This window comes from Gopherus evgoodei, chromosome 12 (genome assembly GCF_007399415.2).
Source record: "Gopherus evgoodei ecotype Sinaloan lineage chromosome 12, rGopEvg1_v1.p, whole genome shotgun sequence".
In the NCBI taxonomy this organism is placed as follows: domain Eukaryota; kingdom Metazoa; phylum Chordata; order Testudines; family Testudinidae; genus Gopherus; species Gopherus evgoodei.
The window spans coordinates 22,438,143-22,464,654 of record NC_044333.1 but is presented as its reverse complement, the minus strand read 5'-3'; the positions used below and the strand labels follow the sequence as shown (position 1 = coordinate 22,464,654).

Sequence of the window (26,512 nt, the reverse complement as noted above, 5' to 3'; positions counted from 1 at the left end):
TGGGATTCAAGTGACATGAGAATAAGGTGCTTAGTGTAGATTTCCTTCACTCTGTGTTCAGGCTGGTCCATGTTTCAGTGTAGCAGAAATTGTTCTTGTTATCATCTGTTCCCTATGTATTCATGTCTATGTAATTCTCTTCTCTAATGCTAACAGTTGATTTGCACTCTCTGAAGTTGCTCCAAATGTAATACCAGTACAGGATGCTGGATCAGAGCAGCTGGCTAGCTTCCTGTGGCTTATTTCTGAGCTTTCTGTATCAGACAGCTGCAGTACATTCAGCAAAGAACCAAATGCTAATATACTTCAAAGTTTCTGGCGCCTAATGATAGCCACCCATTACACTGGCATGCTGTCACATCCATCCCTACTCCGATCCCCAATAATTTAATACCACATTATTATTGGCATGAAGAAGCTGCAGATTTATTAACACACAAAATATCCAACTAAATAAGCATTAATCATGCACATTACATGAAATTAACATGTAGAAAATTAATATTCCTGACCTTGACAATGGGCAGAATAATAAATCTTGGAGTAGACTATTACTCCAGTGGAAGGTACCAACTACTCCAGCCAATGTGTGAGAGAAGCATGGATCTCTCCACCTGGAAATAACATTTCATTTCAACTACAGACAGTCCCGCCCCTATGAAACAGAGCCTCTGACCTCTCTAAGCAGGAATAATAGCTAGATTACCATGCCTCTTGTAAAAAAAAAAAAAAAAAAAAAAAAAAAAAAAAAAGCAAGCATTGCCATTCGCCATTTATGTTGCCACTCTTGGCGGGGGGGAAGGCAGTCCCCCCTAATTTCTGTTACATAGCAAGGCGCTTCTGAAACGTGTATTGACAGCAGTTTGGGGATCTTCTTTTTAATCCAAATAATTAGTACATTCTGGACAATGATGGTACAAGCCTTTGCACAGCATTCACCACCTCTAGGCTTCAGGCTGATTTTCAGTGGTGTATAGCTCATTCAGTGCTCCACCTCTATGCAGAGAATGCCAATTCTGTTGGATTTTCTGTGATGTTTGTATACATCTTCAAGGAACTGGACTGAGATACTGATTCATTTTCCCTGTGTTTCAAAATTTCCATCGGACTGTAATCATTTTCATTTACTACCAGCCTGGGCTGGTTTTCATCCAGTGATCTGCTCTAAAGGTGGAAAGTTCCATTCCAGACCCCGTGAGCTGTTCCCTTCTATATCCCTCACTTTCTTAGTTATTTCATACAAAAATGTACAGGCAGACCAACAACAGGATATCCCTTGTCTGTTACTGATAGCAGTGAACACTCATTGTGTATGTCTGGTCTGTAATTTATGTGCTGTCTATTGAAAGAAAAGAAAATTTTTCAATTGTTGTGCTCAACATTTTGTGCTGCAGTCAGATCCCTGTCCAAAGAGCCAGCCATATCAACTCAGACTGTGATCTCCTGAGATCTCAGACAATAAGCAACATCAGGCCTGGTCACGATCATTTCTGCTCCCAACCCCTTTCTTTTGTCCTCCCTTCTTAATGGAAGAATTTTAACTGCTTCATATTTTTTAAGGACTTTGAACTTTTGCAAGGTGCACTGAAAATCAACTGAATGCTTGGGCCCTTCAGACAGATGGATTTTTATATCTTGTATAGATAAATATACATGTAGAGCAGATTCTGCTTCCCCTTTCTTCCTCTGCAGAACATGGTTCCGCAGCTCAATGAGCAGGGGATGGAAAGCCCTTTTACGGGCCTTGTGTACCATGTTTCTCAGTGACTTCTATGCTGCCGCCCAAGGGTTTTTAAGTTGGACTGGAGGATATGCTAGGGTGTGGCTGATGAATCTGTCACAAAGCAGATTCACTGGCTGAGAATGTGACACCGATGTATGGAAGCAACCTGAATTTCTGAGGCTGCAGTGATGGCGATGGAGCAGCAAGGGGGATTTTGTTTATACTGGGCTTGGCACCAGGAATTACCCATAATAAGTACCAGGAGAATGTGATGTTAGACATTAGTATATGGCTTCTTTCAAGTGGAGAGGGAGAATTGTGTAACTCATAAGTATTTGAGCAAAGTGAAACCCTCCTGAGTGGTGCTGTGGTCTTTCCAAACTAATTAAATTAGAGCTGTCCCTGTCTGAGTCAGTTTGGGCAGGAAGGAGGCTGTGTTCACAGTGTGTGAAGAACCCCGGCATAAGTGGGTGCAAATCCATTGGCTTCAGTGGAGTTGTGTTTTTACATCAGGGTTGAATTTGGCCCAGGGCATCAGCAGAGCCGTTACCAGTATAAACATTTTGATTTAGCCGCACAGTACCCTCCCATATTAGTAGAAATATGATGGACTGATATTAGTTCCCACTGCTTGCATGGTTCCATGGTGTGTGTATGGAGTATGTCTGTGAGTATATCCATGTATGTATAGTATGTGTATGTATAGATTGTTTTGGGCAGTGATGTAGCACGTTATTTCTGCTAGCGAAGAAATGATGCATAACTCAGTTATGAAGGTAATTCCCTCTTGTAGGAAATGAATTCCATTATATTACAGCTTACTGTTACGTATTTATATTAAATGTGTTAATTTCATTTTTACCTAGCAGTTTAGTTAATAATTATAACAAATGTTAATGAGGGAGCTGTCTGTTCTCAACTTCTCTTTACCTGTACCAAGGATAGGTTTCTTAACTCTTCTGATACCTTAATTTTCTGTACAAACCAGGTCCATTCCAGGAAAGCATTTTCCTGGTTTTTCCAAATGGTCTGTCACAATCATAGACACATTTGGGTTGCAAGTGACTTCCCCAGGGTCACCTAGCCTTGCAGGATGTAAAATGAAAAGTTTTGTGTGGTTTGTTTGTTTATGTGAAGGGGGAAAAAGCCAGAACAGAACAACATAATTGCTTTCATTTCAATTCGTACTAAGTTATTTTGCATTTAGAAGCACCTTTAAAGTCACCCCCTCTCCCAGACTGTGCTGTTGAGGTGTTTAAAGAACAGTCACACACCTACCTCACCGTTTTGAACATTTACTTTACATATGAAAAATATTAAAATAGGAAAAAAGACAAAGAAAATAAACCCACACAAATAAACATGGGACTGGGCAACAGGTGATGGATCACTTGATGATTACCTATTCTGCTCATTCCCTCTGAGGCACCTGCCATTGGCCACTGTCGGAGACGGATACTGGGCTAGATGGACCTTTGGTCTGACCCCGCATGGCCATTCTTAGGTTCTAACATTGTTGCAACTTGCATTTAGTGTCCAGTGCAGATAGATGGAATAAATAGGTGAGCAGCTGCGGGATGGCACCAGCTCCAGTTGGTTTGGATGAGGGTGGTTTACGTCTTGCTCCTTCTCATAGGTACCCTCATCCTCTGCACAAAGGAAGGTCATAAAGGTTCAGCACAGGTTAGTTCTCTAGTGGAGAGAGTTGTGGGTAGAGCTAAGTGTCATCTTCCCTGTCACTTGTTTAACTGGATAACCTTACTGTACTAGACCCAAATAACTGCCTAGAGCTGAAGAGGGTGCAGTCCCCTTTTCCCCCATGTTGTTTTGAGATTAGTTTATTAAAGTTGCACCCTCATACGCTGAACCGATTCCTCCTCTCCATGCCTTATTTCCTGAATCAAAACCTATGATGTCACAAACTCAGCTTCATGACTCCAGCTTGGGAAGGAGAAGGACAGTTATTGAGGAGGTAGCTCTTAGTTAACAGGCAGATATGCTTGATAATGGGTAAAAAGGGCAAAGAAAGCATGAAAGGGAAAGGGATTTAAATTTAAATGCGCTTCCTGCTGGAGAATTCCAGCTAACATAAAAGTCACTCTTCTAAAAGCAGTGAATGTGACAACACAAGCGGCTCAGACCAAGCAAAATTCCGAAGGTTTCAATAGCCTGAGAAACAGAAATGTAAGGAAAACCAGCACTAATCAGGGACTAGATTGTTCAAGCTTTGCTCACGCTGGTGAGCACCTATTCACACAAGTAATTTTAATGTCCAGGAACTACTCCTATGACTACTCACTGTTATGAGGGTGGGTGGCACTCTAGCCCTACATGAATAAAGGGAGAAAAAGCCAGGCACACTTATAGACCACTTCTGTGTGCTGCCTCAGGATACAGGTGTGAAAAGGAGATCTTCCTAGGTCAGGCAGTGTGACAGTAACTTCCCTTTTCCTTTATGCTGTAAAGAGGGTGTGATTTCTGTTCGGTAAGGGAGGCACAGGGACAGGAGTTTTTATTTTAAAAAAATATGAACAAAAACACACCTATTTTTACAAAGAAGATTCCACAGAAAAGGATTGTACTATTTCAGGCCACATCATATGGCCTGCAACATAATATCTTTCTTCCTTTTCTTTTAAAATGCATGTTTCTTGGAGCTTTGGAATTGTTCTTCAGTTACTGATCATTGGTAGCCAATTATTCATATATTGTCATTGTCTTAAAATTCTCACTTTCAGAGGCTGGTTTGCACCTTTTGGGTCTGCTGGGTTACATGATTCCACTGGAATTGAGAAATACCCTGATGCAAATAACTAAAATAAGACAACTTGTGTTGTTCCATAAGAGGATGGAAGTGTTGAATGAATGACATTGTGCAATTGTAAACACTTTGGAGTTTGGACTGTTTCTTTGTCAGTGTTTATACAGTGCCCAGCAGAATGGCACTGATTCTGATTGCAACCTGTTGGCGCTACTATAATATAAATATTTCCTAGTAACAATTAGAGAAGGCGTACAATCAACCTAAGTATTTCCAGATAGCATAAAATTACAGCAAAATAGACAGCAGTTACATTGTCTTTAGATTCAACTTACGTATTTTTAAATTTAAAAATACAATCTTGACATCTCTTCAGATACATTGCACGTTTGATCTGCAACACCTATGCACAGTTGTGTGTTGCTCTGACTTCATATGTTTGTGCTTTCAACGGTTTAACTCGGAATACAAGGGCCAGATTATAACCTCACATGGTTGGAAGCAATTTTGCTAAAATCATCCATGTGAGAAGGCACCAGTAAAAAAATTTTTATATTTCTCAACTGATTGCACCATACTCCTTTTGAAACTGGAAGTCCAACTTCAATGTTACTTTAACAGTTATATTGTCATTAGTGCTTCGCTTAAACACAAGCACCCTGAAAAGAAGCATGAAAGATTTCTAATGATTCATAGATTCGTAGACTCTAGGACTGGAAGGGACCTCAAGAGGTCATCGAGTCCAGTCCCCTGCCCTCATGGCAGGGCCAAATACTGTCTAGACCATCCCTGATAGACATTTATCTAACCTACTCTTAAATATCTCCAGAGATGGAGATTCCACAACCTCCCTAGGCAATTTATTCCAGTGTTTAACTACCCTGACAGTTAGGAACTTTTTCCTAATGTCCAACCTAAATCTCCTTTGCTGCAGTTTAAGCCCATTGCTGCTTGTTCTATCATTAGAGGCTAAGGTGAACAAGTTTTCTCCCTCCTCCTGATGACACCCTTTTAGATACCTGAAAACTGCTATCATGTCCCCTCTGTCTTCTCTTTTCCAAACTAAACAAACCCAATTCTTTCAGCCTTCCTTCGTAGGTCATGTTCTCAAGACCTTTAATCATTCTTGTTGCTCTTCTCTGAACCCTCTCCAGTTTCTCCACATCTTTCTTGAAATGCGGTGCCCAGAACTGGACACAATACTCCAGTTGAGGCCTAACCAGCGCAGAGTAGAGCGGAAGAATGACTTCTCGTGTCTTGTTTACAACACACCTGTTAATGCATCCCAGAATCACGTTTGCTTTTTTTGCAACAGTATCACACTGTTGACTCATATTTAGCTTGTGGTCCACTATGATTCCTAGATCTCTTTCTGCCATACTCCTTCCTAGACAGTCTCTTCCCATTCTGTATGTGTGAAACTGATTGTTCCTTCCTAAGTGGAGCACTTTGCATTTGTCTTTATTGAACGTCATCCGGTTTACCTCAGACCATTTCTCCAATTTGTCCAGATCATTTTGAATTTTGACCCTGTCCTCCAAAGCAGTTGCAGTCTCTCTCAGTTTGGTATCGTCTGCAAACTTAATAAGCGTACTTTCTATGCCAACATCTAAGTCATTGATGAAGATATTGAACAGAGCCGGTCCTAAAACAGACCCCTGCGGAACCCCATTTGTTATACCTTTCCAGCAGGATTGGGAGCCATTAATAACTACTCTCTGAGTACGGTTATCCAGCCAGTTATGCACCCACCTTATAGTAGCCCCATCTAAATTGTATTTGCCTAGTTTATCGATAAGGATATCATGCGAGACCATATCAAATGCCTTACTAAAGTCTAGGTATACCACATCCACCTCTTCTCCCTTATCCACAAGACTTGTTATCCTATCAAAGAAAGCTATCAGATTGGTTTGACACAATTTGTTCTTTACAAATCCATGTTGGCTATTCCTTACCACCTTCCAAGTGTACCATGATAGATACATGGTACAGTATATATCCATTATACTTTACTCTTTCTTCCACTGCCCTGGATGAAATAGCTTCATTTGATCAATATGCAGTGTACACTCTTGCCTGAATAAACAGGCTGCATAGATTGTTGTATATGCTGAACTGTGTGCTATGCTTGGCCAGATGCCCTCGCATTCCAGGTATGTTGTGAAGGCAGATGCTTTCAGCCATCTGAAAACTATGGATACGCACTGCAATTGCATTTTTCTAAGCATATTATTATTTTGGTAATAGATATCTAGCAAGTTCTCTATGTATGGTTATATGATTAGTTTAGTTCTTTAAAAAAAACCCAACCTCTTATCTAATATGCATGTATTTATATGTATTTTATCTTTTCACTTTCTTTAGACTAAAGCGTTCAGTAGAAATAGATTAGTTTGATCAATTACTGATCGTGCTCTTAATGTTTTGATAGAATTTTCCTTCCTAAAGGCATTACTTTTATGTGTAAAATACACGTAGAGTGCCAGTATGAAAAACGAACATAAAACTAGTAAGTTCCTAACTATCGTATTCAGGAAGAGTGTGTTAGATTTACATCACCAGTTGCATTACTTACAAAAAAAAAAAGACAGAATCCCTGTTGGGTGCCCATGTAGCTTATGCTGAGTAAATATTGACAAAGTAGTCTAAAGAGCAAACACTTTGACATTTGTAAGGTCCAGTGGAAGGTCTTGTATATATTTATACAGCAAGAATGCGTACAGCATACCAATTTTCTTGAACTTGCTTCTGACATAATTCTGCATGGGCTTTCTTGTTGGGGAGAGAAGTGTGTTTAAATGTGAATGGGTCATTTGTTGCATCTATAATGAATATCTTGAATCACTGTTAGTCAGGTATTTCCAAATTTAGAGTCACCAGCTTTACCACAAAAAAGAAAATTTAAAAAAAAAATCTTGTTTTTTAATGTAATGTAATCTGCATGCATTGTTTTTACTTTGTTGGAATTTTATTGATGATTTTGTCCTTTATATTTATTGAAAATTGAGTCTCAAAAATGTAATGAGTAAAAAATGCTTGCTTAATTTAAATTGTGAATCTGTCTGTTAAGAAATGCATTAGGGGTAGGAGAAGCATAAGACATATTAATTGACAGACAGGAGCTGCTGTCTCTGAGGTTGATACAAGTAATTTATTACTTTAGAAATGAATGCCACCTCCAGAATGTGCTTCATTAATTTCAAATTTAGTTTTAATTTCAAGCTGTTGCCCCTTGAGAAGAATAAGGTGGCAAATTATGTTTGAAGAGCAGATTTTTTTTTCTTGCTCTGAAGAAACATTAAATTTTAACTGTTTAATTTTACAAATAAATGCAGTACTTTAGCTGAAATATTTAAGCAGCTGATGAAAAGTATGATCAACAGTCACTAACTCCTGTTTTTGTTTTGTCCACGATAGCCTATGTTTCAGATGAACTGAAGGCCGCAGCACTCGTGGAGGAAGACATGGAACCTGATGAAAATGCAATTGATGGGGAACCTTCAGCAAAATACGTGTGCCCAGAAAAAGACTACAGTAAGAACTGCCAGAGCTACCAAAACTCTCCAGCTGCTGAATTTTCCAGCCATGAAATGGACAGTGAGTCACACATCAGTGAGACAAGTGACCGCATGGCAGATTTTGAAAGCAGCTCTATCAAAAACGAGGAAGAGAGCAAGGAAGTTGCAATACCACTTGAAGATTCTGCTGTATCTGATAGTTTAGAACAAATGAAAGCTGTATATAATAACTTCCTTTCCAATTCCTACTGGTCCAATCTCAATTTGAATCTCCACCAGCCGACTTCAGAAAAAAACAACGGTAGCAGCAGCAGTAGCAGCAGCAGCAGCAGCAGCTGTGGAAGTGGTAGCTTTGACTGGCATCAGACTGCTATGGCAAAGACACTGCAGCAAGTTTCTCAGAGCAGAATTCTTCCTGAACCAAGTCTTTTTAGCACAGTTCAGTTGTACAGACAAAGCAGTAAGCTTTATGGCTCTATATTTACTGGAGCCAGTAAATTCCGTTGTAAAGACTGCAGTGCTGCCTATGACACTTTAGTAGAATTAACAGTGCACATGAATGAAACAGGACATTATCGAGATGACAACCATGAAACTGATAACAATAACCCTAAAAGATGGTCCAAACCGCGTAAACGTTCTTTGCTTGAAATGGAAGGGAAAGAAGATGCCCAGAAAGTATTGAAGTGTATGTACTGTGGCCATTCATTTGAATCTCTTCAGGACTTGAGTGTTCATATGATCAAAACAAAACACTACCAAAAAGTGCCTCTGAAGGAACCTGTTACACCTGTAGCAGCAAAAATTATCCCAGCTACTAGAAAAAAAGCGTCACTGGAGCTTGAACTTCCAAGTTCTCCAGATTCCACAGGTGGGACACCAAAAGCAACAATCTCGGACACCAACGACGCGCTACAGAAGAATGCAAATCCTTACATTACGCCAAATAATCGTTACGGTCACCAGAATGGTGCCAGCTATGCTTGGCATTTTGAGGCAAGGAAATCACAAATTCTCAAATGCATGGAGTGTGGAAGTTCCCATGATACTTTGCAGGAACTCACTGCCCACATGATGGTGACAGGACATTTTATAAAAGTCACTAACTCTGCCATGAAGAAAGGGAAGCCAATTATAGAAGCCCCAGTGACGCCAACAATAACAGCTCTACTAGACGAAAAAGTACAGTCTGTGCCACTCGCAGCCACCACTTTTACATCTCCCTCCAACACGCCTTCTAGTGTCTCCCCAAAATTGAATGTTGAAGTAAAAAAAGAAGTAGATAAAGAGAGAGGGATTGCTGATGATAAAATGAAAGAGAAAGAGAAGTCAAATGAAGATGATGAAAAGTTTGATATCTCCTCAAAATATCATTATTTGACTGAAAATGACCTGGAAGAAAGTCCTAAAGGGGGGCTAGATATTTTAAAGTCTTTAGAAAACACAGTAACATCAGCTATAAACAAAGCCCAGAATGGTACACCAAGCTGGGGTGGCTACCCCAGTATTCATGCTGCCTACCAGCTACCTAATATGATGAAGCTGTCGTTGGGTTCATCGGGAAAAAGTACACCCTTAAAATCTATGTTTGGAAACAATGAAATAGTGTCGCCGACTAAAAACCAGCCCTTACTGTCACCACCAAGCAGTCAAACCTCCCCTGTGCCAAAAACGAACTTTCATGCCATGGAAGAATTGGTAAAGAAAGTCACTGAGAAAGTGATTAAAGTTGAGGAAAAAATGAAAGAACCTGAAGGAAAACTTTCTCCAGTGAAACGCGCGACACCTTCGCCATGCAGCAGCGAACTCAGTGAACCCCTCAAAATGGATGCCTCCAGTGATGGTGGTTTTAAAAGCCAACAGAACAGCCCAGTTCCTCAGAGGGATAGTTGCAAGGATAGTCCAACTATGGAACCAGTGGAAAATGGTAAAGAGCCTGTAAAGTTAATTGCAAGTACATTAAGCAGCAGCACAGCTATTATTACAGATCATCCTCCTGAACAACCATTTGTAAATCCATTAAGTGCACTGCAGTCTGTCATGAATATTCATCTTGGAAAAGCAGCAAAGCCATCTTTGCCTGCTCTAGATCCAATGAGCATGCTTTTTAAAATGAGCAACAGTTTGGCAGAAAAGGCTGCGGTGGCCACCCCACCTTTGCAGTGCAAAAAAACAGACCACTTAGACCGTTATTTTTATCATGTCAGCAATGACCAACCCATAGATTTGACGAAAGGCAAGAGTGACAAAAGCTGCTCTTTGGGTTCAGCGCTTTTGTCATCCACATCAACATCTTCTGCATCTTCTTCATCTACAGTGACAACAGCAAAGACATCTGCAGTCGTGTCATTCATGTCAAACTCGCCGCTACGCGAGAATGCCTTGTCAGATATATCCGATATGCTGAAGAACCTGACAGAAAGTCACACATCAAAATCTTCCACACCTTCCAGCATATCTGAGAAATCTGACGTTGATGGTACCACAATAGAGGAACCAGAAGAGACGACACCAGCTCAGAAAAGGAAGGGACGTCAGTCTAACTGGAACCCTCAGCACTTGCTCATTCTGCAGGCCCAGTTTGCAGCCAGTTTACGACAGACATCAGAGGGAAAATACATTATGTCAGACTTGAGCCCTCAAGAAAGGATGCACATTTCAAGGTTTACGGGACTCTCAATGACCACAATTAGCCATTGGCTAGCCAATGTGAAATACCAGCTCCGAAGGACGGGAGGAACTAAGTTCCTTAAAAATTTGGACACTGGGCATCCAGTGTTCTTTTGTAATGACTGTGCTTCACAGATCAGAACTCCTTCAACTTATATCAGTCACCTTGAGTCACATCTAGGTTTCAGGTTAAGAGACCTGTCCAAACTGTCCAATGAACAGATTAACAATCAGATAGCACAAACAAAGTCACCATCTGAAAAACTGGTGACATCATCCCCAGAGGAAGAAATTGGAACTTCCTATCAGTGTAAACTTTGTAACAGGACTTTTGCAAGCAAGCATGCTGTGAAACTTCATCTTAGTAAAACACACGGGAAGTCACCAGAGGATCATCTTCTGTATGTTTCGGAGTTAGAGAAGCAGTAGCATTTGCTTTTGATTAAAATAACTGTAATTTGCTTTGAGGAAACTGTCAAAGACGCCTTAAAGCTACTGTTTAGTTCTTGGCACATGTTCTTATTTTAACTCCAGAGAGTCACTCTGGGCTGAACTGTTTTGTATAATTGTACAGTGTTTAATAGAGGTGCATAATCAGCTGTTGTTACTGGTAAAATATGAAGGTTAAAATGCAGTGGTAAGTGTTTGGAACTTTGTGTAAATTGGATTTAGTTGCTGTGCATCCCTCTGATGCATTAAGCTGCATGCATTAACAGACAGTTTAATTAAGCATTTATAACTAATCCCGGTGCACTTTTTTCATGTGACCTAAGTGTGCTGGTATTTCTTACCCTATAATCTTTAGCCCTCTGAGTACTTTGGAACACTTTTGCTTTAATTTGGTGAAATGTATGGATATGTTTTTTAAAACCCTTACCAGCTTAGTTCTAATTATTAATATGAACCTCCATTTATGCAGAGGTGTATCACACCTTGAAATTTAAAATATTATTTTCACATTGAAACATAGGTGTATATATTGTATAGATTTCAAAATCTCTTATGGAAATGTAATTGTGGTTAATGCCATGTTTTTCTTCAGCATTTTTAGCAATGACGGTTTTTGTACCTGATATGCCTCAGGTATAAACTATACCTATATATAGAGTGTATATTTCTTTTTTAGGTCTAAGGGTTTTTCTTTTAACATCCAAACATTGTAAATTATATGAAAGGTACCACAAATAGCATTTATAAAGTATTCAAAAACATTATTCTTAAAGCAAAGTATGATTGTTTTGTTTTGCTATACAGTACATCTATATTGATAGAGGTTCATGTTTAAATTATACATATTTATTAGTATCGTTATCATTTGTTTTTAAACCAGCTGAATAACAGAAGCCACGGACTGCATCTTTGGCATGCATTATAACTATTTTGCACAACATGACTTTTAAAGGTATTTATTAGTAAAAGAAAATTTAAATAAAATGAGAGAATTCAAAATAAACTCAGTGCTCAAAGGGTTAAATCTATTTGAAAAACTTGTACTGTATTTCCTAAACATTGATAAAGCCTTTAAAATGTTTGTACTGTAATATTTTGCTTAAAAGTTATGAGGCATTCTGTGATATAACCTTTTACTTATTTATAAGCGCTATTGGTTGTTATTTCATATTGTAGAATGCCTTTTTATTTCAATTGGTAACTTTCTGTTTTGTTCTGCCTAATTATTCTCCCAAGATTCCATACTGCAGCTTTATCTTTAGGCATATGAAAGGTAACCCGTGGTTACCAGCACACTAAGTGATTCTGTTCGTCTCCATTTTTGGCAGTTAATTTGCAGAAGTAACTGACAGCTGACACCATATGAGAATCTATGTATAAAATATTGGCATGTAAACAGCACAGACACTGTAATGCACTCTGTGCCCTGTTTTGTTGTTGACAATGAAGCACCATTATATGACTCTTCATATAACCTTTTTTTCTACAGCAGCATTAAAATTGTCTTTTTGCTATAATTTTGTGTTGCATTCACAATTATGTCTGAAATGTGCTACGACTAACGAGCACATTAAAATTAAATTGTATGCTATCTGTTTATGACTGAAGCTTGAGTAGGTTTCTTCATCTGCCAGGTGCTGGCAGTCAAAAGCTGCGCATAAATCACTGGAGTTTTAGTGAACTTTAGCATTTAAAGAGCAGGGTAGCACTTATTCAAAGGCTGCATTAACAAAAATTTTCCCCAAGAAAAAATAAATGAATGTTATAACTCCACTTTAGAGATCGGGTAAGATTAACTGTAAAGAAGAGAGTTTATAAGCAACATGTGTGGCGAGGCAAATATGTGTTTTGCTTTGCTGTATATTCAGACTCAGACAGTGATGCTTAAATGAATTCCTCTTGAATATACTGAATAGAGTCTGCAAGTAATATTGGTAGGTGCTTCATGTCCAAATTTTCATTTATTAAAAAAAACAACCCCCCCAAATAATCTCTTTTTAAAAATGACCAGTTACCTGCCTACTATTCTTTCTTTCTTTTTTGTTGTCCTCTGTAATGTAAAGGCTGGTATCTATTTCTTTTAAAACATTAGAAATCAGTCTGTTCATTTTATAACTAACACAACTTGAAGCAATATGTATTATTAGTAAACAGGCCCTATGGATAGCAATAATCAAGTCCAGTACTTGGATTATGGACTAGAACTCCAGGGTGAGGAGGTTTTTAGATTTTTGTATTGTTTTTTATTTTTCTTTTTGTCATTTGGCTCAATATTTAAATCTGATTTTAAGGTTATTAGTGTATTGAAGTTGATGGTCTCAGTTCGGATCCTAATGGACAGTCATCTGTACGACAAAACTGCTGCACATAATTTTTGCTGGTTAGCTGTATCATCTCAACTGTAGGATCCTGTCTTCTTAGAAAAGGTAACCCCTTCAGGCCAGGGCTGAGGTCTTTTTCTCTTTAGTGAAACATTCGTTAAGGCTGTCTGTATTTTTAAGACTAGATTATCTCAGTCCACATTGTAGCCAGAATCCTTCCTTCTGGGAACACAGATTTTCTCCTTGAAAATTAGAACATCTTAAATATAGCATTGGATTTCAGAACAGAATTTCACTAGTTGTGAGGTTGGCAGATTATTACATACATTATATTTTCAAAAGGAACCATTTGATTGTAAGGTGGCAATGGTAAACAGCATTGTACAACATTTTGCTATTTTTACAGCTTGGGGGAAGGGAAAAACAGGAGAGACAAACTCCTCAGTCCTTTTCAGTGTTTGTTTTGTTTATTTTCAAAATGCAGATGGGAAGGGAATGATTGTGAACATCAAATATTACATATGCAGCCCCTCCTCATTTGCGGTGATAATCAGTACCTGGGGCAAAATATCATCATATCAATATGCAGTGAGGAGGAGAACTAGTAGAAATACAGGGAGCAGCCATGTCTGTTAGCGTGTACCAAAAATGACTTTTTCATACATTTTCAAAATATGTCTGAAGCATTGCAAATAGCTAATCAGGATCTGGATGCCCCAAATTTATTAAAATAAAGTTCAGCTTGCATCTTAGCAGCTCTAAGACTGGCATACCAATGTGATTTCACATTATAAAGAATTCAGAGAATCAGTGATCTAGTGTAATATCCTTTTTCCCCGTACACTGGTATGTATTTTGGCATGGTAACTCTGTCCTAACCAAATCACCAGCCTCTCTCTGCTGGCGTACATTTCCCCTGCTTCTAGACATGAAGATAAAAATGTAGGATTTTAAGCTACGTTTGAGTCCCCAATTTTTGCTTTGCTCCTGGTATTTTATCTAATTTTAGAAATATGCAGCTCAAATGAGAGAGAGAACAAAATGCCTAAAGAAAGAGGTTTTAAATGAAATTGTGATGGGGTGGAAGAGCTTTAAATCACAGGTGTATAAAGGTGACCCTGGTCTAACCCCACCCAAGTAGTGGCTTGTTGCAGCATACTGTATATCTTCCAGCCATCACATTTACGCAGTATCTTAAAATAACATTTGTGATAAATGTGCAATTTAACTAATTTATGGTGCTATGATGTGCTCAGGGCTACATGCAAGATGAAAATCTTAAATGGAGCTTGAACAGCTCACTTCACAACAAGAAATCAATATGCCAGATCTTAGAGAGCTGTTCTCTGGAGTCAACATTTAGCAAAAATATCAGTGAATGTAGCTTTAAGTTTTAGGCAGCAAGAAATCTATAATTAACTGAAATATTACTTTTCGGTTGGTGTAAGGAATTTTTACTGGAACCTAAATCTCTCCAACATTTTCATTATATTTTTCTTTTGGCATCAAAAATTGAAGATATGTTGTTCTAATTATACAGTTGCTTTCACTGTGCACGCTACAATGTACTTTTCTAACCAAAGCAAGACAGATTAGCATTATTTTAAAAACTTAATATTCACACTATTGGGATTATCTATTGCATTTTAATATGGCTGTTAATAAATGCTTAAATGATATTTTTAAAAGTTAGAAACAGGTATATCTATACATTTCATGGCAACAAGAGGTTTTGCTGTTTGTATCATGAGGTCATTTAAAAAATTATACACACACATAAAACTGAAGCAGCTCCTTTAATTCTGCAAGGCTTCGTTTGAAAGCTACATTCAACTGCAACAGAAAATTAATGAAGTATTCTATGTAGTATGAGGGGAAATGAGATGATGTTAACAGCTACATTTATTAAATTTTGCATTTTAGAACATGTCTCCAGAGAGCTTTGTAAGTTTCTTAGTAAATATCAAAATATTACAATTATTTTTTCCTGCTTCATCCCAGTAGCTTTTTATTGTAAGCCTGTGATAGGGCTTTACAAAGTAGTCTGATACCTGTATTGTTCAGCAGAGCTGATATAGCATATGTTATAATACAGGCAATGATCATAAAGCTAAAAAAAAGGTTCCAAAGTTATTTAATGTTTAAAAAGTCATTGTATTTATCTTTTAGCAAGCAGTGAAATCATCCATTGTATTTGACTGGACAGTTATTCCTTTGGTATTAGAAACATTAACCTGTATCTCCCTAGAGTATTATTAGTAAATATATATAATCTTTGGCTAAAGGAAACCAGTAAATTCTCCTCTCTTGGGACTTCATGCCAAGTTATGCCTTCCAGCCTTTAGTTGACTGGCTGTAGGCAAATGAGTGAACAAGACATAATTATCCTCTGAATATAAAAGAGGTTCTGAAGTTCAGGGTGTGGTAACATGGTAACAGTCTGTGAATTGCACTGAGTTTTCATAACTATCGTAAAGTAATAAAAATCTTGTATATTCGCAACCCTGATATTGCAGCCCTTATTGGGGGGAACTCCCAATTAAGTCAATGCCTGATTTTCCCAAATAAGGACTGAAGAGTTAGGGCCCTTTATGAGAGGGAGTAGAATTCTGTATTACATGTGCAAAGAGAGAGTGTGTGTGTGTGTGTGTGTGTGTGTGTGTGTGTGTGTACTGAATCAGTAAACATAAGGAATCTATGTGCATGAATCAGGAATGTACAATGAGACTAACACATGTTTTCAGGTCTTGATACTGAGCAGTAAAACCAGCTGTGTAGTACAACAAAGATCACTAACATTTATTAATACGTCACTGAATGATTTTATAGATAATCCCATACACCCACAAATTAGACATAGTTGCACAGATACCATGGTGATGAGAGTGGTATAAAATCTTATTTTATACACCTACAGTGTATCTTTTGGTATACTGAATATACGTACAACATAATGAGTGTAGAGAAACAAACATTAGAGAAGGTTGGTTTTTTTAAGCAATAGATTACGACATTTACCTGGGACATATTTAATGTTTTCAACAGCTGTTGCTTAGTTCACTGTGTTTCCTTTGCCATATTTGTAACTGGAAATGTGCTTCTGCTTAAATAATCTTTTAAGAGAGTTAAATTTAGATGTGCACTTTGAGATAGATGATGATGTGCCTACATCATTAGCTACCTACATACATGCACCCTTGTGTGTAACCCAAATATGTAACTGAGGATGCATAGAATATTTTAGCTCTATGAAAATGTGCCTATCCTTCATTCTAGGTGTACTTATAAACAAATGGATACAAAAAAGTTTTTTAAAAAATTACAATCAGTAATCAGGTTTTAAGGGACACTTGACTTGTTAAAATAAGATACAAAATTCTTCTGGACAGAGGCAGATGGGGTAAAAGAAAGAATTCTCATCCATATTTTACAACATACAGGGGGCCACCTCTTCACATATAGCTAGATAAGTCTTCCATAACTACGATAAAAGGGTTATCTGTCTCTCCCCTCACTAGTTAGATTTTCCTACGGTCAGATTAGAATGAGGTTGTACATTTTTACTATGAGACTTCCTGTGTGGTAAGGGGACTTGGTAACACAAAACTCAGGTAATTTTCAGGTTTCTTACATTTTAATACCTGAATTTAAGGGCTCTATTGAATTGAATTTCATAATATTTAGCACTGAGGGAGAGCCCTGTGTTAGACCTGTCAGCTCCACACTACTGCCCGGATAGTGTTCATCTTTTTTTTTTTTTTTAAATAAATAAATGGAGAGAGGGTAACTTTTTTTGTATAAATTAACAATTAAAAATACTTCTTTATTAAGCTTCAACATATCACATTCATTTTTTGCCCAGCAGGAAACTGGAGACATGTTTATAGCCATAATAATTGTGAGTTAGTGACCTTTCTAGCCAAGTGAAATGAAATTACTTGAAAATGAAATTCTTTTTAATTGGCGCATTTGTGGGGAATGGGATGGGAAAAAGAGAGAGGATTTTATATATCTTTATCTATCTACATGTCTAGATATAAAAGCTGGAGGACTGTCCCCAGATTTAAACCTATGTAGAGAAGGAGAATGAGGTAGGTGTGTCAGGAAGCAGAATAATATTCTCAGTGCTTTTTTTTTTAAACTGGAGGTACAGTCACTGCAGTTACGCCTCAATGACCATGAAACGGAGTCGGCAAAAGCTGAAGGACTGAGCTCCTGAAAGCCTCATCAGGACTTGTCATCGCTCTAATGAATATCATTTAAATTGCTTTGTATATTGGTGGAGTTTGGATGTCGATTTAATTTGTGCATGTGTTTGAGTTCTTCTGCTTGGCTAGGCTAACAGAGAGCAACAGCCTAATGAAAAGTGAGTTGGTGACAGCATGGTGAGCCCCAACCCAATCAAATGTGTTTGAAGGGCTGTTTTGACAGGGATCTTAGAAGTAGCTCTAGAAAAGAGGGCGTAGTGCTTTGGTTTAGTGCAATTGTTTCAGGCGAAGACGAGTGCTTTTTGTATCTATGAATGGCTGAACATTTGCTATGCAAACTCCAGCTTGTGATAAAACAGGGATTCACTACTGTAATTATGTTCGGAGGAATCAGAAGAATGGTGCTCCTAAGTGTCTTGGAAAATCACTCTAGTTAAAAACACAATGACATGTTGATAAAGTCATTATTGGGGCACTCCCATTAATTGAGAGAGAAATGAATTCCTTACACAGGGGTTACAGTGCCCGTTTCTATGTGTAAGGCTGTGTCACACAGGGAGGGGGGATAGGGAGGACAACACAAGAGGGACTGGTAACACTGGAGGGCAGAGGTCATCCTTGTAGGGTTTCATGTTGGAGTTGTCATGCACATTAATTCCCATTCACTGCAATGGAGGTGTGTGTGTGCAAGGATGGAGGAGCTTGACTGGAGGGCAAAGCAAATGGAAAAATCCTGTAAAGTGCATTCCCATGCCACTCGAACATCATGAATACCTATAGGGCCAGAGCCTCAGCTCGTGTAAATCAGCATAGCTCTTATTGAAACAGATCAGTACTGATTTACACTGCATGTTTGCCCTGACCTGGTGGGGGTTAGGATTCAGAACTTCCCTGTCTCCTGACACAGTTACTATATGTGTCGGACCAGTGGCATATTCTCTTGACTAATAAATCACATTTACTGAAAAGTTAATTTTACACACGTACCGGAAAGGACCTATGGAATTCTATATGATTTGGTTTAAAGTCCAGTAGAAAAAACAGTTATTCAAAACTGTATTAGCCATCCGCATAGATGGGTATTAACTGTGCACCTATCACTGTGGTATCTGCACTGAATGTCATTGGGTGACCAGGGTTGATTATTCTTACATTAGCTTCAAATCTCAGTACTTCCAAACCCCAAATAAGAATCATATTCAGTTTTATTTAAAAGATCTGTGCAGCTGGATATCTGCATTGACCACCTGGAGTTCCAGTGGTATTCCAACAGGGTTAACGGAATGGGTAAGATAGCCACACTAGCCTGGAAGCCAAACTAATGTCCCCAATCTCCTAAACCTGCTTTCTCTGCCCCCTCCAACGCACACAGTTTGGAATGTGGGGGAAAAGGAACATGCGCTTGATCTTTACTTGCCAAGATGAAGATAAATCAATTTCCAAAACACAATTACTGTCAGAGAAGGGAAATAAACATTAGCCCTTGTTCTCTATTGCATCAGGAGTCATTGAACTTGAGAATAGTGCAAAAAAATTCTTGTACTCTATCATTCATCACAGAATACCACAAAATGAACATACAGAAAGTTAAACATAAACATTAAAAAATGCAATTTTATTTTCTTTGAAGGAGCACAATGAATGTGTACATTGGAGGAAAGAGCTAAAAAGAAAAATCCGCAATCCTGATCCTGGTTTCTCAGATATGATTAATGCATCAGATAAATTGTTCAACAATGGATCATGGAAACAAGCCCTCTATAATTCTGCCAAAGTCAGTGAGATCAGTGGGTTCTGTTGAGTGATTGCTGCACTGGCCACTCGAAAGCACCTAACGGCAGATGTAACTTATGCTAATTTTTTACTCCTTGTGATTTCAAAATACTTTTGAGATGACATGATGTGTAATGTTTTTCTCCCACTCCATTTGGGCCAAATTCATTTATGACCCTCAGTGAAATCTACTGAAACTGCTTGGTCCTAATTTGGTGCAAAATTAGGTCCTTCATATTTCCTTTTTTTGGTCTAAATTGAATGCACATCCTCCTTCTCTATTTGATAAATGTTTTAATGTGTACATCAAACTCCAGCCAGGCTGTTTGCTCCCCCTAATTTGAATGATGGGACTCCATTATGTCACTTAGTTAGTTAATACAAAGATCTGGGATAGGCGAAGCATACCTCTGGGAAGAATGCAGCCCTAATTCTTGGTAGGAAATACTGTTATAGGACCTGTGTAAGTCTGCAGCAAAAAGCTATTATGTTAAACACTATGTATAATCAAATTCAGGACATGTGATGGAGTATTTAACGTTAAATATCGTAAATTAGGTGTTGAAGAAGCACAAAGCACCCACTTGTACTTTCTTAATAGGGCTTTTTATTAAACACACTAGAAGAGATTCCAAAGAGGAAGAGATCAAAACAGCAGCCTAATCAGCTTTGTGTATTATCAGCTTCTCAGGAAGCACTGAACAACAGACACAGCCACACCAATCCACAAGTGCAGGCAGATTATAGTGTAAACAATTTTGGTCCCGAAGGAACACAGCACACACACGTAATACTCTCTTTGAGCCCATGTGCATGCATTCTGAACAATGCTTTAACCACTCTGCTGTTGGACTGCAATATTGTGCAAAGCATGCACCTACCTCACACTCCTCTGTAAACAATACCTTCTATATGTATAAAATAATGATTTCCACTTTTCCCTCCTGTCAGACGCTGTCTGAAGCCATTTTCTGTTTCCTTTTGCAGGGTCTTCTCTTTTAAGATTCTGAGCACCTCATGAGAAATGCTAAGTCCCACCAGCTCTTCAGGGGCACTCATTACCTTACAATATTTGGCCATTAGTAGGGCAGAATTGTTTGTAAATGTCTGTTGCTGCTGAAGAACTTTAAAGTAGGCCCAATAATGTGAGAGAGACTGCTGAAATTCTGCAAGTCCTCTGAATCACAGCAAGCCAAGCTGCTGCTTGGCAAGTTTCACCCATAGATCGTGCTTCCAAAGTATGCAATGCCTTTTAATGTTCAATTCTCTACACCTGATTTATAGACACCCCCCATCACTTAATTATTTATAATCACAAGATACAGACTTAATTCAAGGACCCTTGTTATTACACACCATTCTACTTAATCCCCTGTAATCTTTGCTAAACACCTGTTTAGCAGCAAGTATGTGAACTTTCACATTTTTCTGCCTGTTTTCCTTGAAATTGCTTTGCTTTTTGGGGTATTAAGAGAAATCTAGGTTTTTAAAATAACATTTGAAAAGCAACTCAACTGGGCTTTCCTGAATTGTTTCAGGAGTTGCACAACAACAACAAAAAGCCTATACGATTGCTCTTTTACATCCTTTTTTTTCTGTTGCTTTTTCGATGTTTGGATAAAGCACTCTGCCAACTCTGTTGATCTGAGATGGTAGCAGTTGGCACTGGATGTTCTATACCAGACATCTTTAAGGATGCTTGTGTGATGTTCCTCGCTGAGGAATTGATGTCCAGGGTTTAAGGCAGCTTGTGTAGCAGCAATTTCCTCCGAACTGCAATAGTTTTGCTAGAGGTAATGGCATTACTTTGGGACATCTCGGATATCATTGACTGTTAAGAGGAACATTTGCTCGTCCTTTTCTGCAAAATTGGTATGACTTTCTACCTTGTGTTCTGAGCTCATGGCCAACGGTCAAAGGATTTAATGGTGGGCATCTAATGAACTTGTTGGGATAAGTGGCACTGCATACTCATCACGTCTATATTGTGGTCCACGTTTGAAGCCCGAGCTGACCATTTTCATTTGAACTATTCTAGTGTGGTTTTCATGCAGTCTTGTCAACAATCTGACTTACCAGGGTGGTCATATGTCTACCCAGATGAAACATTTACTTTCTCTGGGTTTTTTTTTTTTTTTTGGAATACAGGTGACTTCTTAGCCTCTTTAGCTAATAGTTTGAGAGTAGAAGCAACTGGGCTTTCATTCTGGCATTTTGGGGTGTGACTGCGCTTCTGTGTTCAAGAGGTAACAGTGTTCTGACAGTTACTCTGGACACTGCTTCATTTTTTACACTGGTGGAGACTTTTTGTGTTTTCCACATAATTGTAAGACCCAAGGAAGTTACTTGCAACTAGACAAAGGCACCCTTCTCTTTCTTCACTAATAGCACAAACTTTTTTGCCCGTTTCAACACAGACTTCAAGTGTCTCAGATGAGTTTCCTAATTTATACCTGTAGTAAGTGTGTCATCCAGCTGGCAGACTGCACCATGTAACTCTGTAATCTTTAGGTTATTGGCAAGTTGGAACTCTAGCTACTCTCCAGGAAAGGCTGTTATACCAGAACAATCATTTATGGGTATTAATGAGAAAATATTTCTAAGAACCTTATTGGAGCTGCACTTGCTAATAAAATTGAAACAAATATAGTATGTTTAGCTCTTGTGCCCATATTAACAGATCCTGCCTTTCATACTTATATTGGTCTGCATCCAGCCAGGTGTTGACAATTACCATATAGTCTCCACAATAGCCTCCAATTTCAAAATACACTCACTGTGTGTGGTTCATTCCCAAACAGCTACAATGACAGGACATAGCTTACTTTACCACACATGATATCCATCTAGCCTTGTACAATTTGGCTAGGCGCCTGCAGGCTCATATAATGCATTTCGCCATGTTTACCAAACTCAGCGTAGTAAAAAATCTCAATCTATTTTTCATATAAACTTCTAGAACATTTAGATGATCTATCCTGAATTAATTTAGGCCAATGTACTTTAAACTGTAATTATATTCTTTTAATACATTTTTACAATCTGAATAGTGTCTGCAAATTAAAATTACTGTTTTTGTTTGAAAGAAACCTTTATAAATATTTCGTCTTTACCTTGTATGTTTTTTTTCTTCACTAGGGCCTGGCTTCCTTGGGTGCAGACTTACAACATATGACTTCCTGTTTGCCCAGCAGCCAAGAAGTTGTTAGACCATAGCAGGAAGGGATTTCACATGTAGTTTCATTTTGGCCATCAACCCAGGTTTTGGAGTGGCTAGTAAGGCTAGGACACTACTTTGGTGCATTGTGGGGATTTTGAGGGCCTGGGGCAAAGAAAAGGAGAGATCCATTTGCTCAGAAATGGATGTTCAGGCCCTGAAGAAATTAGTGGGGCTGGGGCAGGTGCTTTGGTGGGAGAGAGAAAGAGAGGGAAAAGTGCTGAGAAACTTTGCCTATGTATGAGTTTGCAACTAGGAAGTGGGTCACCTCAAGGGGAAAAAGAAAATACAAAGTACAACTAAAATATGAAGTAATTTTATATATATATACACACACACACACACACACACACACACACTTATTATTGTACTTACCAAATGTTGTCCAAAGCTTAGTTCCCATACACTTGAAACATAACCATTTATGGGCCAACAATAACAGTTTTGATCCTTCTGTTATGATTAATCCATTTACCACTGGCCTTAGGTTTCCTCCATCATTCTTATTCTATGTTTCACATACAGAACTGTGTTTTCCCACAAAGTTAATTTTACCTTAGGGCTTTCTGTTGTCAAAGAAAGTACAGCCACAGCACCCACTTCTATTTCAACAGAACAGGTGTCAGAAGAATGTGCTGTTGCTCTGTAATAGAGAGCTACAGCTGACCAGCAACCAGAGCTGCCTTCTGTAGGTCTGCATATTAAACAATGAGGTACTTCCCTCAGCCTGAGGATTTCCATCTCTAGCCATGGTGTCCCATGTGAGGTTGCTCTCCTTAATTACCTCTTTCAAGTATGCCTAGATGGCTCTAGTTGTGGCAGTCTACTCTTCAAAAGGTGATTCTAAGACAGCCCTTGGGTACAGTAAGCAGTTCCCAAACTGCTATGCCGTTCCTTATTGGAAGAGTTGTGAAGTGTTTGTGTGCCATTACACACAAGGGTTCAAAAACTTGGTATATCTCTATAGCCAAAACTAGTGTAAAATCTTATGAACATACTGAGTGTAACAAGTGTTCCTTTAGCTCACTAGAGACAGACCTGTGTCAAATGGTCTTTCAGTCAGGAATTGCTCTAAATGAAACATCCCTGCCACTGTCTTTGCATTGTCAATGTACTCAAAAAGTGCCTTCTAGCTGAATTCACAAGTGCATCTTGTAATGTTCCACAATAAAGTTTGTTCTGGGAACATAACATCTCTTTCAAATGTTAATTAAGGTCTTTAATCATTTTTCACTTGGTTTTTATGGTGGCATTAAGTTTGCAAATAATCTCAAATTCACCATCAACGAAAGTGGGCACAACTCCATTCAAGTCAATGCATTTACACCTGTTATCCCAGCACTGAATTTGGTCCCACATATTTCCTGTCTGTCCCCTGTGTATTAAATAAAAAACAAAAACTCAAACCATCTTTTGTCCTCCATCATCAACAATTTCATTGGTAAAGAAATACTGCTTTAAGCATTCACCATATGCATCAGGACTCTCCATTTTCATAGAATGAAAATCCTCTATTTCACCTAACACAGCTATTTGAACAGCTCTTCCTTTAAGACTTACTGCTTCCCCTCTTGTGGGTCCCAGTCACAGCAATTCTTCTGGGAACCAATCAGAAATTGTTGTCATCAGCTCTGGTTGATCTAAGAGCTACTAGCTTCATTGCTCAATATTCCCTCCTGGGTGGTGAAGAGTCACAAAAACACTCTCCCAGCTTGATTTTTTTTCTGAGCAAGGCTTAACCTTCATTCACCTGAAAAATAAATAAAAATAGACTTCAAAGAGAACAAAACAGTGACCTAATCAGTGGCAGAAACTCCCCCTAACCTCATCAGCAGACAAACCTGGTTAGGCCAGAGCTGAAGGCAGATTGCAGTACAATACTTTGGCCATTTAGCTAAAAGGAGCAGCAACCACACAGTTTAGTCCACGTGTGTTCGCTGTGAGAACTTAACTGACCCTTTGATCGCTAGATTTCAGTTATGTGCTGAGGTATAAATATCACTTAACATGATTTAAAACAAATCAAAAGGGAGCCCAGACTGATCTGGTTTCCTAGTGGCTAGTGCCCTGTGCTGTCAGGTGCCAAACTTGGAGCAAAATTGAGGCCTCATTGAAGTCAAAGACAAAATTCTAATTGACTTCAGGGGAGCTAGGATTTCACCTATTCACTTGATCTGTAGCTCTGAATGCCTTGTTCTTCTGGATGTCAGGGGCTGCAAATGTCACTTGGCAGTGATTTTTCTGGCCAGTTCACTGCACTATCAGACCTGATTTTAAGCTACTCTATTTAGGTTCATATATCATGCTCATCACCATAATATCTGAACATGGATGGCATTGCCAGGGGTGATGGTAGGTGCAAAACAAGGCCTTAAGGTATTAGAGTGGGGCATAGTAAAGAGGAGAGGTCTTTATTGTTCTGACCTATGGTGATGACCGTGAAAAGACAACACCACTTCTCCAAATTGCTATTCAAAAACTGTGAGCAGGATCCTTATCTGGTGAAAATCAGTATAGCTCTGTGGCAGTCCAGGGAATTACACAGACTTACATCAGCTGAGGATCCATCTATGCCTTTTCCCATTTATAGCGATTACCTGTGTATCATAGAATATCAAGGTTGGAAGAGACCTCAGGAGGTCATCTAGTTCAACCCCCTGCTCAAAGCAGGAGCAATCCCCAACTAAATCATCCCAAGCTTGTCAAGCCTGACCTTAAAAACCTCTAAGGAAGGTTTTTGTATATACCTGTGTATATACATGTATGTTGATCCATGTATCCAACTGTGCATCCTTGTACCTTCCCATAAATAAATAACTTCTAAAAACACACACTGTCAAAATATGCAAAATCGTGGCACAAAAATAGGGGTTACAGGAAATTAATTTTGTTTGATTTCACTCTCTTGAGTGTTTTATATATCATGACTCTCCTGCCACCAACTCACCTACTGTTCAATCCATCCGTATTGATGTATGTTTAGCTATTCATTTTATGTATATTAATTTAAGCAGAACATTTATTTGGCTTAAATTTTACTTTCAGTGTTTGAATGTATGTTCCAAATGCAAGCACAGATAATTTGCAAGGATTTCATTAGAAGGAATGTGGAATGTTAGTTTACAAAGATAATAACTGAGCTATTAAAGCCAACAACCCCTTTTAAAGCAAACATATCATTAAAATATAGGAACAGTTTATAGTATAAACAAAATTGAGGATATGGATTACTTAAAGATAAAAGATTTTAGGGGTAGCTATGAGAGAAAGTTGAATAAAAATGTGTTTTAATTACACTACATTTTTTCCAAAGTGAACTTCAAAAATGAAAATAAAGCAAGATATTTTATTTTTTTTAAAAGAGACAGAGTGACTTGACTTTTATTTTCCAATCTGAATAAGACTTCTGAAAAAAAAAAGTGCTTGAACTCATAAATGGCAGCATTTATCTTGCTTGTGAATCCATACAGTGGAAAGAGAAGCAAGACATTTGCTTCTAGATCATTCTCCTGAGCTGAATGACAGATACAATAATTCCCTCTATTAGCCAGATCCATTGTCTTTATTTTGCACAGAAGTACTGTATTGCTGAGGTAGACTTCCACTGCTATGCATATTTTAAGGGTTATTTGGCAACAGGAGTAAAGCTAAAAGTAGCCTCTTAATCTAATTAATTGACATTTCTGAATCTTGCTTTCACAACAACACATGGTTTCATGTTCTGGGTTTTAGCACTTGTCAAGCTTTTTTGGAGAATGTTTTGGTCAGACTGACAAGATAATTTGTGACTGAGGCTCCAAGCTAGAGAAGTGTTTAAGGCTATAATGATTTATTATCATCACAGAATAACAAAATTTACAAAGCGTTT

General features: G+C 38.4%; 1 protein-coding gene across 1 annotated transcript in view; it reads left to right on the top strand.

Annotated features, from left to right (window-relative positions):
- The window catches only part of TSHZ3 (teashirt zinc finger homeobox 3), a 70,180-nt gene extending 57,568 nt beyond the window's left edge, over positions 1-12,612 (top strand). Inside the window, exon 2 of the mRNA XM_030582175.1 lies at positions 7,905-12,612. Coding sequence (XP_030438035.1) covers positions 7,905-11,104 — 3,200 coding nt within the window. The 3' untranslated portion in view covers positions 11,105-12,612. The remainder of the gene's footprint in view (positions 1-7,904) is intronic.
- The last annotated feature ends 13,900 nt before the right edge of the window (positions 12,613-26,512 follow it).